Source organism: Sinohyriopsis cumingii, chromosome 8 (genome assembly GCF_028554795.1).
Source record: "Sinohyriopsis cumingii isolate HCF-2022 chromosome 8, ASM2855479v2, whole genome shotgun sequence".
In the NCBI taxonomy this organism is placed as follows: Eukaryota; Metazoa; Mollusca; class Bivalvia; order Unionida; family Unionidae; genus Sinohyriopsis; species Sinohyriopsis cumingii.
Window position 1 is genome coordinate 49446041 of NC_142968.1, and position 13893 is coordinate 49459933.

The 13893-nt window shown below is 34.9% G+C and overlaps 1 protein-coding gene across 1 annotated transcript; it reads left to right on the top strand.

Annotated features, from left to right (window-relative positions):
- Window positions 1-11985: 11985 nt before the first annotated feature.
- Window positions 11986-13596, top strand: LOC149793466 (uncharacterized). Its single transcript, XM_089967460.1, has 2 exons — window positions 11986-12151; window positions 13051-13596. The coding sequence occupies exons 1-2, from the start codon at window positions 12106-12108 to the stop codon at window positions 13446-13448; spliced, it is 444 nt and encodes a 147-aa protein (XP_089823586.1). The 5' UTR covers window positions 11986-12105; the 3' UTR covers window positions 13449-13596.
- The last annotated feature ends 297 nt before the right edge of the window (window positions 13597-13893 follow it).

Here is a 13893-nt window from a genome sequence, read left to right on the forward strand (position 1 = left end):
AGGCAATAGCATCCTACAGACACTATTTATTAAAATGTATCAACCTACAAATGTTTTATCTCGTTTCTTTATCCATTACCTACAACCGCAATTTAAAAGAGTTCTTTCATCATTAATTTTCTGTTATTTTTTTCTTTCTTCCGTTTTCGTGTTTCATTCCGTTGTTAAAGAACTCTTTTTTGTTTCTACACACTTTTTCGTGGGAGGGATGATTTAGATATATAATAATAATTGTAGACATTTTCTTTCTTCATATATTCTGTTTTGTTCGTAATATTTTTGCTTATAAAAAGCAAAGATCTTACTGTTTTCTTGGTATCTCGATATTTATGATAGCAGTCTTGCGGTCACTTCCGTAATCTATGCCACATGGGAAAGTAATCCAGTCTTAAGACATTCTCTTTGTATAATGTGCCGGCAGATATAGGTTTATTTTGTTTGTTAGGATTAATAAGTTGAACTAACAAAAATGCTCCCAAACCTTACTGCAAATTATGCGACGGCAGGTCTGTTTCTATGATGTTTACAGTTGGATCCGATCTACATGTAGGTATGTTCTGTAATTTTTATTGAAATTTAGGTTAATTGGCCATATTCCCCTTAAAAAAGATTTCTGTCAATTTTTTTTTATCAGTCGTTATAACCGATTGTAGTGTGTGCCATATTGTTTTCTAGATTTGGTTTTCTGCAAAAAAATAATATCAACTTTAAGCTTTCATTTAGTTACATACGTTGTCATGACATAGATCAATATTGATCTGCGTATCTATACTGTAATTGTAAATGATTGAAAATTTGAAAGATTATATTGTAATGGTTTTTTCACTGGATACGAGAAAACAAAGATGTTTTAGTTCACTTTTGACATTTTTGGTTGTGGACGGTCTGCAAACAGGTCTTAGCAATTCACATAGGTGATCGACAGTCACTAAACTGATAGGTGGAACATTCAAATAGGGATTGCTAATGAAAATGGAACGTGTGGAAAGATTATATGCAACGGATATCTTACTCTCTGGGACTAGGTCCACATAATTTAAGTCTAAGTCATAAGTTGTAAGCGTCCGGAAGTCCACATATTTTCATGGGAAGACTGACCAACCTGAATCCGCTGCTCTACTGCTGCCACGATCAATAATGTCAGAAATAAAAAAAATTTAAACAAAATGTGGCGGAATCTTACTGGTTTGACTAAACCTATACGATGAGTGAAAATAATTTAATTGGGAAGTGTGCAGTAAAATTATATAATGTGAGAACTATTAATAGATAAGTTCCAATGCAAGATTTTTCATGTGAGAAAGTAATTTCTGGCATTGTCAGCAAGACCTAATTTCATCGTCAGCGGTTGGTTCCATTAAAGTGCATATGATGTGCGTAAGTAGAATTTTCTTGTTTCGTTAACCTTCCGTAAACTATGCATTAGCGTAGATACTCGCGTAACTTTAAGTCGGACGTAAGTTTTGAGCTAGGAAAAAATGGCCGATTTTATCATGTTCGGACTTAATCAAAATCAGAACGTCGGACGAAGTTTACGACAGAACACAGGTCCTCGATACTTTGGATGACTTAAGATAGATATCAAGATATCGCTTTCCAAGAAACATTATTCTGCAACTGACATATTTGGTGAGTGGAGATATACAGCGGCCAACGCTCAGACCTCTTCTGCTTCCAGCACACATCCAGGTGTGTGTGTGTGTGTGTGTGTGTGTGTGTGGGTGGGTGTGTGTGTGCGTGTGTATGTGGGTGTGCGTGCGTGCGCGTGTGTCTGTGTGTGTGAGTGTGTGTGTGTGTGTGTGTGTGTGTGTGTGTGTGTGTGTGATTTGCATGTTGACGTACCTTTAACAATTTTTCAGTCATATCAATACGATGTCTGCAGTGTGGCAGTTTATAGTGATGTCTAGCACTGGGGCATCATGCCGCAGACATGTATCATGATGTCCCACCCAATCACATTATCCTGACACCAGGCCGACCAGTCCAAACACTAACCTCTTAATGCCGAGCGCCAAGCGAGGCAGCTGTTAGTACCATTTTTGTAAGTCTTTGGTATGTCTCAGCCGGGGATTGAACACACGACCTCCTGCATCCGAGGAGGACGCTCTAACCACTAGGCAACCGGAGCGGTGTCTGGAGTGGTAGATAGTCTCTAACGTACTAATGTACCAATGACCTGAATTGTATCGATGTGCCTAGTCTCTTGTTGAATTACAGTAATATAATCAAAGGTTTCAATATTTGAATTTTCGATGATTAATAGCAATGTCTCTTTTCCAGACTATTGCAGAGCACTTTGTATTTCCTGATAATTCACCCTAATCAAGGTCTGAATATAACAATATCAATGACTTCTGTCCAGACCTTATAGCAGAATGAATAATGTTTCCAGTAAGCATAGCTATATTATAAGGCAAAGACTCAAAAGAATAACTTAAATGAGGGACAAATCTTCGTTTCTAGAAAATGTGTAGGTATAATCGGATGTCTGTTACTAAAATTAGAATAAAGAATATGGTAAACACAACGTCATCGACTCAGACCAAGACAAATAATTTACCTTCTATTCATAATAAAGCAACTAGTAAATCTACTCTCACAGAGAAAATATTAGTTATGTATTAGTTGTTTACAGAATAAGTAAAACGCTAAAAGCTCAAAGGTCTTGATTTTTCATTACGAGAGGATAACACACACACACACACACACACACACACACACTGTCCAAAAACCTTAGTAAAAATGCTCATATGTGATAGGTATGGTTTCATTAATGATTGCAATATGAGCATCACAAAAAGATTACTTTCATTCAGAAATGAAATTAAAGGGCATTTTATGGCTTTTTGTCTTCATATGAACAGGAAAATGGACAGACCACACTTCGTCTAGTCACACCTTTCAACACACACACACACACACACACACACACACACACACACCTGACACGTTCGAACGAAGCATATCTGTCTCCCCAAGAGGCTCTACCGAGCGGGACAAACGAATAAGTAACCCCGCGTCATGGATTTCCTGTCTCGGTTTCCATACCAACATAGATTTTTTTCTCACTCAGTTTTTTTCCCACTTATATTAAAATGATCCTTCATCTTTCAATATAGTTAGCATAGTCAACGTATATAGTATTCATCGTGTACTATTATTGCCTCGCAGTCTTTATATAGATCATACAGCTTTATACTAAATAATTATTTCCATCTAGCTATGTCTGCCGCTCTTAGAATTAAAAAAAAACCTCACACCAAAAACAACTTTTTTAATTGTTGCATGTTGTAAGTATTGCATCATGAACATCTACAGCAACGTGCTATCGTTTGTAAACACCGCGCAACTATTTTGAAATTTTGGTATCTTATAAAGTGTTAAAATATCAAATTCACTAGGCTTTTTATAAATTCCATATATTTTCAAAGATATATTGCATGCTCTGTATACGATAGCTTATAAATTATATACGAACTACTAAAATTGAAAGCGCTTTACACAATATCTTAGACGTTTACAAGATGTGGTGGGATTTTTAATAGCTGCATCATTAACTAAAATGTCATATTGAATATGTCAAATGTATTCTATAAAATTAGCCAGACTCTAAGCCTAATAGTTTTAAAATATATTTCATACATTACATAAGATAGCAAAACATTATTAGTCGCATATCGATTTTGGATTGCACACTTTATTTTGCCGTATTAACGGTCTTGACAGTCAATTAATATTCATGACCTGGAGCAATATGACGTATGCCGTACGCAGGTCATCGTGTACGACACACATGACCCTAACATACACCATTCCAGATATGTGTCCTAACAGTACTGTAGCCTGCAGGTAAATGCTTAGAGATCAGACAATCTCATTATAATTACTAATGGTTTGAATGACACTGACAAATGGCCAATAACAAACTCAGTATAATAAATACTTCCTGATAATAACAGCCGATGGTACTGAGAAACATTATCGGCACAACATAAATATAATTTAAGCTAATAACAGCCACAAGACATTAGATACATACGATTGTAAATGAATGGCATTAAAAGGAGACTAAGAGATGTTCATATCTTTACAATGAAAGATTAATCAAGGCAGTACGTACTTAGTCACACCCCCACACCCCACCAACCCATCTATCTATCTATCTATCTACGTACGTACGTACGTACGTACGTATGTATGTATGTATGTATGTATGTATGTATGTTTGTATGTATGTATGTTTGTATATATATATAGAGATACATCCTTGAAGATAAATAAATATGAAAAGTACGGCTTAGGTTGCAACATACATAGGTACACAAGCTCTTCTTAATGCTGAACCATTCCTTATATTCCATTACTTCATCAACAAAATCAGCCAGAAATCTTTTCGACTCTGCCCGTGTTACCTTTACAATCTTACGTGGATGTTCTAAATAAATGACTCATCTGCTGGTCAAGCATGGCTAAAACAATTAAGAGAAGTTAAGAACAGAGTCGCCATACATACATATATACAATCATACCTAAACACGAAGTTAACCTGACATCGTGACACTTCCCCATAAATTAGTTTTACATTACCTCTGTCCTAAAACATATATTATTTCAATTGTCCGCTGGCTGATATATAAAGTGTAGTTGATAGGCAAAACACGATTATTGCTCCAGGAAATTAGACATGAATGTATTGTATCGTTAATTAGACAGTAATGTATGTAGACGTAAATATCAAAAGATCTTCACATCCTATATATAAACAAGACTTTCACTAAATACGGAAACGTTGTTAGTCAAGTGTTTGTACAACATGTCCCCTCCCTCAACGATATGTCAACACATTATAGTGTGCAGGAATGAAGACGACATGAACTCACATGCAGCATTGTTTTCGTTCAAAAACTATTCGTTAATATATGAATCTCTTACGCTTTGAAGTCACAGTTCTTAGTTTGCATAGATTCTGCCGTTGTATTGTTTTCCCCAAATCCCACTGGATAGATAAGTTTTCCTGATTATACAAATTTTGGTATACAATTATATTTTACCTACTATGTAGAAAAGACCCAAAACACTACAGATATCTACAACGAGATAGACACATTCTTATTAGGAAATGTACTACAACTACTAATATTTGCAAGGATTTACAAATTTATTTCACCAAAAGTAAAGGCAAAGAGCCTTGGACTGAGAATACTTTTACAAATGTAAATCTTGTAGATTGAAGGAAATGTTGAGGACTAACTCAAAGATCAGGTAATGTTAATGGGAACATGTTTGTCATATTTTTATTCGTAAATATCGCGCATTATTTATAAGGTTTTGATGTTTCCGGAGTTTAATTCCTTTCATTTATGCTTCATGTGTATTAGTGTTGTTCGTTTAAAAAAATAATTTGCAAGTCTTTTTATAATAGTTGTGTTTGATTGTCATTGTATAGAATGTATCTCTAATGTCATGGGTAATTTTCAAGGTTTAATCTAGGGTATATCGCAGAATATGTTGTAAGCCAGATTCTTCCATACCTTAGTACTTATTTTCTTCCATATCACTAAATTATTTATTTAATATTACTGTTTTCAATAGTTAAATGTTGGCATCTGATGTACGTGTCCATTTTCTCTCTAAAATGAAATCAGTTATGTTCATCGATGACCATGATTGGCTCTTCTAATTCTGCTGTTGGAGAAGCTATGCCAGAAAATCTCTGTTTGTTTTTAATGTTTTCCGTCTTACTGAGATCAAGCTGTAGAAGGGTGAGTGAAAAGTGGTACGGTTTACTCCATAAAATTGAAATTTGAATTTACTATATGTTCAGTCTCATTTGCTCCATATAATAGATATTTGATCTGGAAGCTGACCTATTAATTTTCAGACAGACTTATTTACGGAGAACAATAGTGATAACCTTACATTTTGCGATTTTGTACACTATGAGCAGACGGCGCTGAATATCGTGGAACACAAGTTCATTGCCATAAATGACCAGGAGATTTTGAATCTTGGTTATGAGAGTTTCTTGCTATAAAAGTAATGGTCACGATCCTTGAAATGGACTTTGCAAGAACTTGTGACATTTCACATTTCTATTGCCAGAAACTCTGCTTATTTTTGCAAACGTGAACTGGAAGATTTCTCTCTCTCTCTCTCTCTCTCACACACACACACACACACACACACACACACACACCCTCTCCCTCTCTCTCTCTCTCTCCCTCTTTCTTTCGAGTGGTCTAAAGCGCTCTCCGTTACGGATCACTGCCATCTCACCTCTATCTGCGCCGGTTCGAGTCTCGGATTCAGCCAATGTGGGCATGTGAGAAAGCTTGCCAGTAACTTCTCGTGGGTTGGTGGTTCTTCCCGGGGTTTTCACCGGGTTCTTCCTCCACCAATAATACTGGCGTTAAACCCCACAACAACAAATCTCTCTCTCTCTGTCTGTCTGTCTGTCTCTCTCTGTCTGTCTCTCTCTCTCTCTCTCTCTATATATATATATATATATATATTCTCTCTCTCTTTACATATATAAACACACACACAAACACATACACTTGCAATGTTCGCTAACTTGCACACTGGAATTGGCATGTACATGTTAATCATAGTATACTCTACATCGCGTATATTCAGCCAGAAATAACTTCATAGATGCTGACAATTTTGGTGGCCAAAATAATGCAAGTAATGATTTTCGCCAAAGTCATACAATTATTTGTTTTCAAATTGTTTGAAAACTTTGATCTTTTACATAGCTCCTAGAAAGAAGACTTTTCTTTAACTGAAATTAAATCTCTGTAAACAATGTAGTCAAGCTGGGTTTTAATTCAATACAGACAATGTAGTAAAGCAAGACGTGCATTACTCCTCTCCATACCTTTAAATGCGTATAAGAGGTATGTAAATCTAAGTTGTAATGAGCTCTGCGTTGTCATCATGCTTCAGTAGCATGCCAGATACTATGAGGACATTCACACGTTAATAAAATATGGTAAAGGCCAAGTCGCAATCTTCTGCAAGACTTCTCTTATGAGATATGCTAACTTCATAGATGACGTTAATAGTGACAAAGTTGTTGGCATAGAATTCAAATTTCCAGATATGCCAAATTTATATATGTTTTGTGAATATATGCCAACCCTATTATAAAGCATAGATTGTTACACAGCTGAACCAGACACTTTCAGAGATTAGAAAGATAGAGTAATTAATGAGTTCTTGCGATATAATAATCTAGTGAGTGCTTGACATTTAATAATATGAACTGGTTCCCGTTATACATTCACCTCAGCAAGAACGATGATTGATCATTTTGTACTGTCGATGCATAGGTAGATTACGGAGTGTGCACATTGTTTCAGAGCACTAAGAGCACGTGATATCTCACCACCTACCTATCCTTACTTCCCTTCGTACAGCGACTTGTGGGAGAGACTTCAGACAGTCTATGAAGAGAAATAACATAGCTTGGAATAAATTAGACGTCGATATCTTGAAAAACTATCAAACTGAGCTGGACCATCGCCTGAAAACGTTTGATATAGATATTATTTCGGACAATGTTGATAGATTTTACGAGCACATTGTTAACGCACTACATTAGTCAAGCGACATCGCTCTTCCAAAGTCTAAATTCAATTATCATGTCAAATCATACTGGTCAAATGAACTCAAAGAAGCACATAAACTTCAAAGACAAGCTAGGTATATTTTGGATAAATGATGGAAGACCGAGGGGTAGTCAATATAATTCTTACAGAGAATATAAAGATAAGAAGAGAGACTTTAGAAACTTTCAAAAACTGATTGTGGAAAAATATATGGGGGAGGTATATGAAGAAATTGAAAAAGCACATGAATGCGACGTAAGACACTTTTGGAAAATAATCAGTGTTAAGAGACGGAACAATCTAGATTTTTGTCATGAACTATCAACTGATGGAGTTTGTGTTCGTGATGATGATTCCATCGCAAATGGCTTTGCCAGATACTATGAGGACATTCATACGCCGAATTTTAGCCATAGTTTTGACCAAAACCTTTTTGAATTTATAGAGAGAGAATTAAATCGGGATATTCAGGAGGGAGTAAGCCATATCGAGGCCTTACAGACCAGTATCAGTGTAAACGAAGTAAGAGAAATCATTAAATGTCTAAAGACATCAAAAGCATCGGGCCATGAACAAATCTGCAATGAACATTTTATTTATGGCAGCGACTATTTCATCCAGTGTATGACAATTTTATTTGCTCAGATGATTGATCAGTTTTACATACCTGTAGATTGCAAAACAGGGTTAGTAATACCACTGTACAAAGGTAACATAAAATCAAAGAACTCCCTCGAAAGTTACAGGCCTGTTAGGTTACTGCCTGTTATCTACAAAAATTTTGAGAAAATTATTCATGAACGTTTGGTAACTTGCTCAAAGATGCTAATTCTAGTATACCCAGTTCACAACAACATGGTTACCAAATGGGTTTAGGCTGGACAACAGCGATTTTTTTTTGCTGTTGCAATCAGTACAATATAATGTAAACATGGGTTCACGAGTGTTTGCTGCTTTTCTTGATACAAAAAAAGGCATTTTACACCGTGTGGCACAAAAGACTACTTTTTAAATTATTCATGTTGGGAATTACGGGTAAATTCCTTTTGATATTTTTAACAGATATACAAATTTACAGAGTCAAGTTCTTGTTAATGGGACATTTTCGGACTGGTTCTCAATTGGCCAAGGAGTGAGACAAGGGGGTGTTTTGTCAACCTTGATGTACACAATATTTATAAATGACTTGCTGCTACGGTTAGAAAATAATGGATTTGGAGCAAAGATTGGATCCTTAGCTTTGGGAAATACAACCCTAGCTGATGATATTTCACTTTTGGCTATAGATCCTAGCAATCTACAAAAGCTGTTAGATATATCATACGACTACAGTAATAAGTGGCGATTCGAGTTGAGTGTCACAAAGTCATACATTATCATGTTTGGTTCCCAATACAAGAATTATGTCAATATCAAATGGTATCTTGCCCGTCATGTTTGCCGGTTACTGATTCGGCAACACACCTGGGTCACCGGATTAACTCAAAGCTGACGTCGCATGACACAATACTCGATGCATGCAAGAAAGGAAAAAATCTTTTCACGATCTGTTTGGTATTGGCATTAAACCGAATGGTTTAAATCCTTTGTTTGCTGCAAATGTAATCAAAAAGGTAATGTTTCTTTCAATGTTTTATGAAAGTGAATTATGGTGTAATATATCAAAAAGTGACCTCTCTTCATTGGATAAAACTCTGAGCTATTTTGTCAAACATTTACAAGGCTTCATAACAAATACAAAATCAGATATGGCCCTGAGAATGCTAAGATGGACATCAGCGTAGTCCGAAATTGATAGAAGAAAATTGATGTTTTTACACAGATTGTTTTTGATGCCTAATAACGTACATACTAAACGTATGTTTAACCTTGCGTTATTTCACTTCATTTTGAGCGGATGCATGTCAAGCTACGGGTTAATTTCAAATTTATATTATACGTTAAAGAAGTTTGACTTGCTAGTATCTGAATGATTATTTGCAGCATTCCGAAATTCCTGATAAACACAGTTGGAAAGAAATTGTAATGTCTTGAAAATTGCCTCTGGAGAGTTCCTATGTCTAATCAAGCAGATTTTGATAGATTCTTTTCTTTACGCCGTTACTTATAACCGGCATCAGTCAGGCAGTCGGCTAAAACCAGACAGCACACTAAGGCATCTGCATATGTAGCTAAACTATGGGCTGCTGTTCCTCAAACACAGCTCGATATGTGTATTAGATGTTTGAATGTTTATACAGACTTGATACTTCATTGTTGTGTTGCTTGTCCTCATAGAAACTCTTTCTGGGATTTCCTTCCTGATACATTTTCAATGAGCCTGCACATTACGTTATTTAAAAGGTAAAAGGTTATCAGCAGGTGTAATCGACAAAGAAAACTCCAAGCTATTCGCCCTGTATGCAGTATGCTTTGTCATGCAGCGTGCAGCTATCTTCTGCAAATAAGGTATTACACTTGAAACTTATGCAGTTTACTAATACTTTATTGATTTAATATACTGTAAGAATTTGTATTCTAATATTCAATTTTTAAAAAAATTATATTTAGTTATTCTTTTTTTGTACTTATTTATTGATTGTATTCAGATGATTTATTGTTATATCATGCAATCTTCTACGGAAGGAAATAAAGATGATGATGGAGGTATTCTAACTGGGTTTTCATTCAATACAGACAATGTAGTAAAACAATACGTGCATTACTCCTATCTATACCGTTAAATGAGTATAAGAGTTCTGTATATCTAAATTGTAATGAGCTTTGCGTTGTCATCATGCTTCATTAGCATCGTAACACTTCCCTTGGAACAATAGTATTTGAATAATATTCCATCGCCACGACATAGTACAACATATTTGATAATGAATCTGGCGAAATCTTTTGTCTTGTAACTTTGTTTATTAACAAGTGGCAAAGAGTTCATAAATCTCATCGTAACTTTTAAGTTATGTGTGTATTTTGATCGCATGCGTGCGATGGCTTTGGACTCGAGTCATATGTTAAATCTAATATATCCCAAATCAATCTTCAGAATTGATGAAATTAAGAAGTTAAAAGTTCGTTTATACTCGAACTGATATAGTACAAGTAATAAGTATGTCAAAATTGCAATGCATGCAATACAGCAGATAAAATACATTTTGGTTCTTTATACTCATGAGAGAGAGAGAGAGAGAGAGAGAGAGAGAGAGAGAGAGAGAGAGGATATTGCATATAATTTGATCAGCTAAACAAATTGTTAGGTCATAACGATATAATAATATTTTATTCAATCTAGGAACACAACCCTTCATTTTTCTTTTCTTTTGTGTTTTTGACAAATTTTCCTTATCGGGTTTCTCGTATATTACATTTGAGACATTTCGATACGGGTTACATAATAGAGTTAAACCAATCACATGCATGTTTCTTGTTCATTGTGCCTTAATTATCAATTACTGTATACTTGTTAGAACATCGTCATCTCTTGTATGAGCCGAACAGAAGGCAGCATTTCATTAATCGAAGAGGCAATTCAAGTTGTCCTTTGATTACTTTCACCCAAACTGCTATAAACAAAATATAAAACGCACTTTTGTTGTAAATGAACAAGTAGCAAGTGTATCTAAAACATAATGCAAATAGTATGGCCAAAAGATTACACGTCCAATAGATGGTTAGCAGAGACTCAATTTGGAAATCTTCGATAAGGTAGAGGATAATAACTTCTAATCCCAATTTTTATGACTTGACCGCGTTTTCTACAATTTAATTGAATAGAAATGGTCACGTCATGGTAATCTGGAATTTTGTAGACATCGGTACATTCTGAGAACTACTTCGTACTTTATTTACTTAATGAGTGATTAGGTAAATTTACATATCGTTAAGTACCCAATCATGATAATTTAAACCTATAATAATAACTTAGTAAACCAAAATGTGCTATTCTACCGGAAACACATATGTGATGTATTAGTAACAATTATGGCTTGATTTTTCCATCCTCAAAAATTCAGTAATCATAAAAGCCACATTCACAGTTTTGAAATTTGCATAGAAAATCTGAAGTGTGTCTATTAGCCTGGATATTTCAGGCACTGTTTAATTCCTTTATTTTAGAATGAAGAGAATTTACATTTTCAAGATTTTCAATCCTGAAGACTCCCGAAATATTTCAGTCACTGTATCATTTTGGTCCACCCCCATTTATATTGATGATAAATTCCAAATTGGATAAATACGTTCTTATGTATATAAATCAACCACAGGGCTTGCTTTAAACCAGTTCAGTCCAGTTCAGACTTGGAAGACGAAGACGCATGATGATTGTGACCAAAATGACACAAAATATATACATGATTTATGTAAACAAACATGAAATGGCACAAGTGTCAGCGTCGAATGACAAACGGCTTTTTGTGTAGACAGATTGTACAGTTATTCAGTATATATACATAACGTTGAGGAAAATTGACCAAGTAGAAGACGAAAACGTAAGAGCGAAAGAATGTGGATCAAGACTGTAGCCATGGCGGTTGTAGCAATTGTTGTCGGTGAGTGTCGTTTGTGTGGTATATATTTGTAAAATATGTTCAACGGTGGTAGCGACTGTTTCATTCGCAGTAAGACTAGGAACCTAATGGGTGACACAATGTCAATAATTTAAATTAATGTAATAGATCAGCATATTATATGAAATAAACAAATGGGATTGGATCGGATGTTCTATGATAAAATATATACTGTTCTTTTCCTGTCTAAATACAGGGTAATTACATCTAGTGGCTAACGAAAAAACGATGCATTTTATGTCTTGGCTTTGCCACTCCATACAATATCACAATGTTTTGCTGTATTTTTTTTTGTAATATCATATGAAATATACTCTATATCGATATTATATATATATATATATATATTATATATATATATATATATATATATATATATATATATATATATATATATATATATATATATATATATATATATATATATATATATATATATATAATACTCAAAAGATCTGACAAATGTGGAAAAATGGTAATTAACATTCAGGCTGGGCAAGGTTTTTTTTAACAGCGTCTATTTATGCCAATAATCAACAATGTGAACACACCAGTAAATTTTGATAATTGTTTTATTCATGTTAAAGACACAGTTCATCCGTCCAATTATCGACTTGACTGCAGTTTCATTTTATTATCATATCATTGTAAGCGTTATCATTGGCATTTGTTTGCTTTGATTATTTTGTTGCAATTTAAGGGATTAAGTTAAAACAAAGCAAACGTAAAGAATTCTTGTATTAATTTAATTATTTATCCGCTCTAAAGTAGACTGGATTAATAAATAAAAATTGAATTTTTTTTGTAATTGAGTTTTAATTAATTGTATCACCATCTTTAATACATTACAAAGTCTTACTTGTTTCCCATTATTTTTTTAGGATCCAACTCGGTGGCCTACTGCGGCATTATTCCACTCACGCCTGTTGGTAACAATGCCACGACTACTGCATCACAGGCAGAGAAAACAATGACGTCAAACGTGGCGCAAACGACAAAAGGGACTCCTCAAAACGTACTTTTCAATTCAACTAAAATTGCAGCATTAGATACATTTGGCACAAGAAATGCTGTAACGTCAGTTCCGACAGGGGAAGCAATGTGGAACCCGTCCACAGAAATGGCATCAATGACGTCGACAGATGCCAATTTTAATCAAATCGGTGTGACAGGCTACAGTGGATTTGCTGGAAACGGAAATGTGGCGTTGTCAAACACGACAACAGACTCAAGTTTTAGCCTGCATGAAGTAATGGTATTAAATGATGTGCTAGTATAGGCGCCTAAAATTAAGTAAATCGAGCATGTACCCTTTGTACATAGGAAAATACAAACAATATTATCACGACTGCTGCGACACCAGAAGAGACAAGGACGGAGTGTCACCGTGGAACCCGTACACAGATGGAGCATCAATTACAATAGCAGATGATACTTGTAATCATATTGGAACGACAGGACAGGATATATTTTATGGAACAACATATATGACAAAGTCAAACCAGAACAGAGGAGTACACTTTTAGCAAATCAGATGAAATATGATTAAAATAAGTACTAATAGGCGCATGCAATGTGTTTGTTATGTAATTGCAAAGCAAATTTGGACTGTATCGTGTTGCATCATAACTGCTGCATCAGAGATTGTTACATGGCTATCGGATATTTGTACCGCTCAACACTTCATTTTGGCACAGGTTGCTAAACAGTAACTTTGTCCTTTG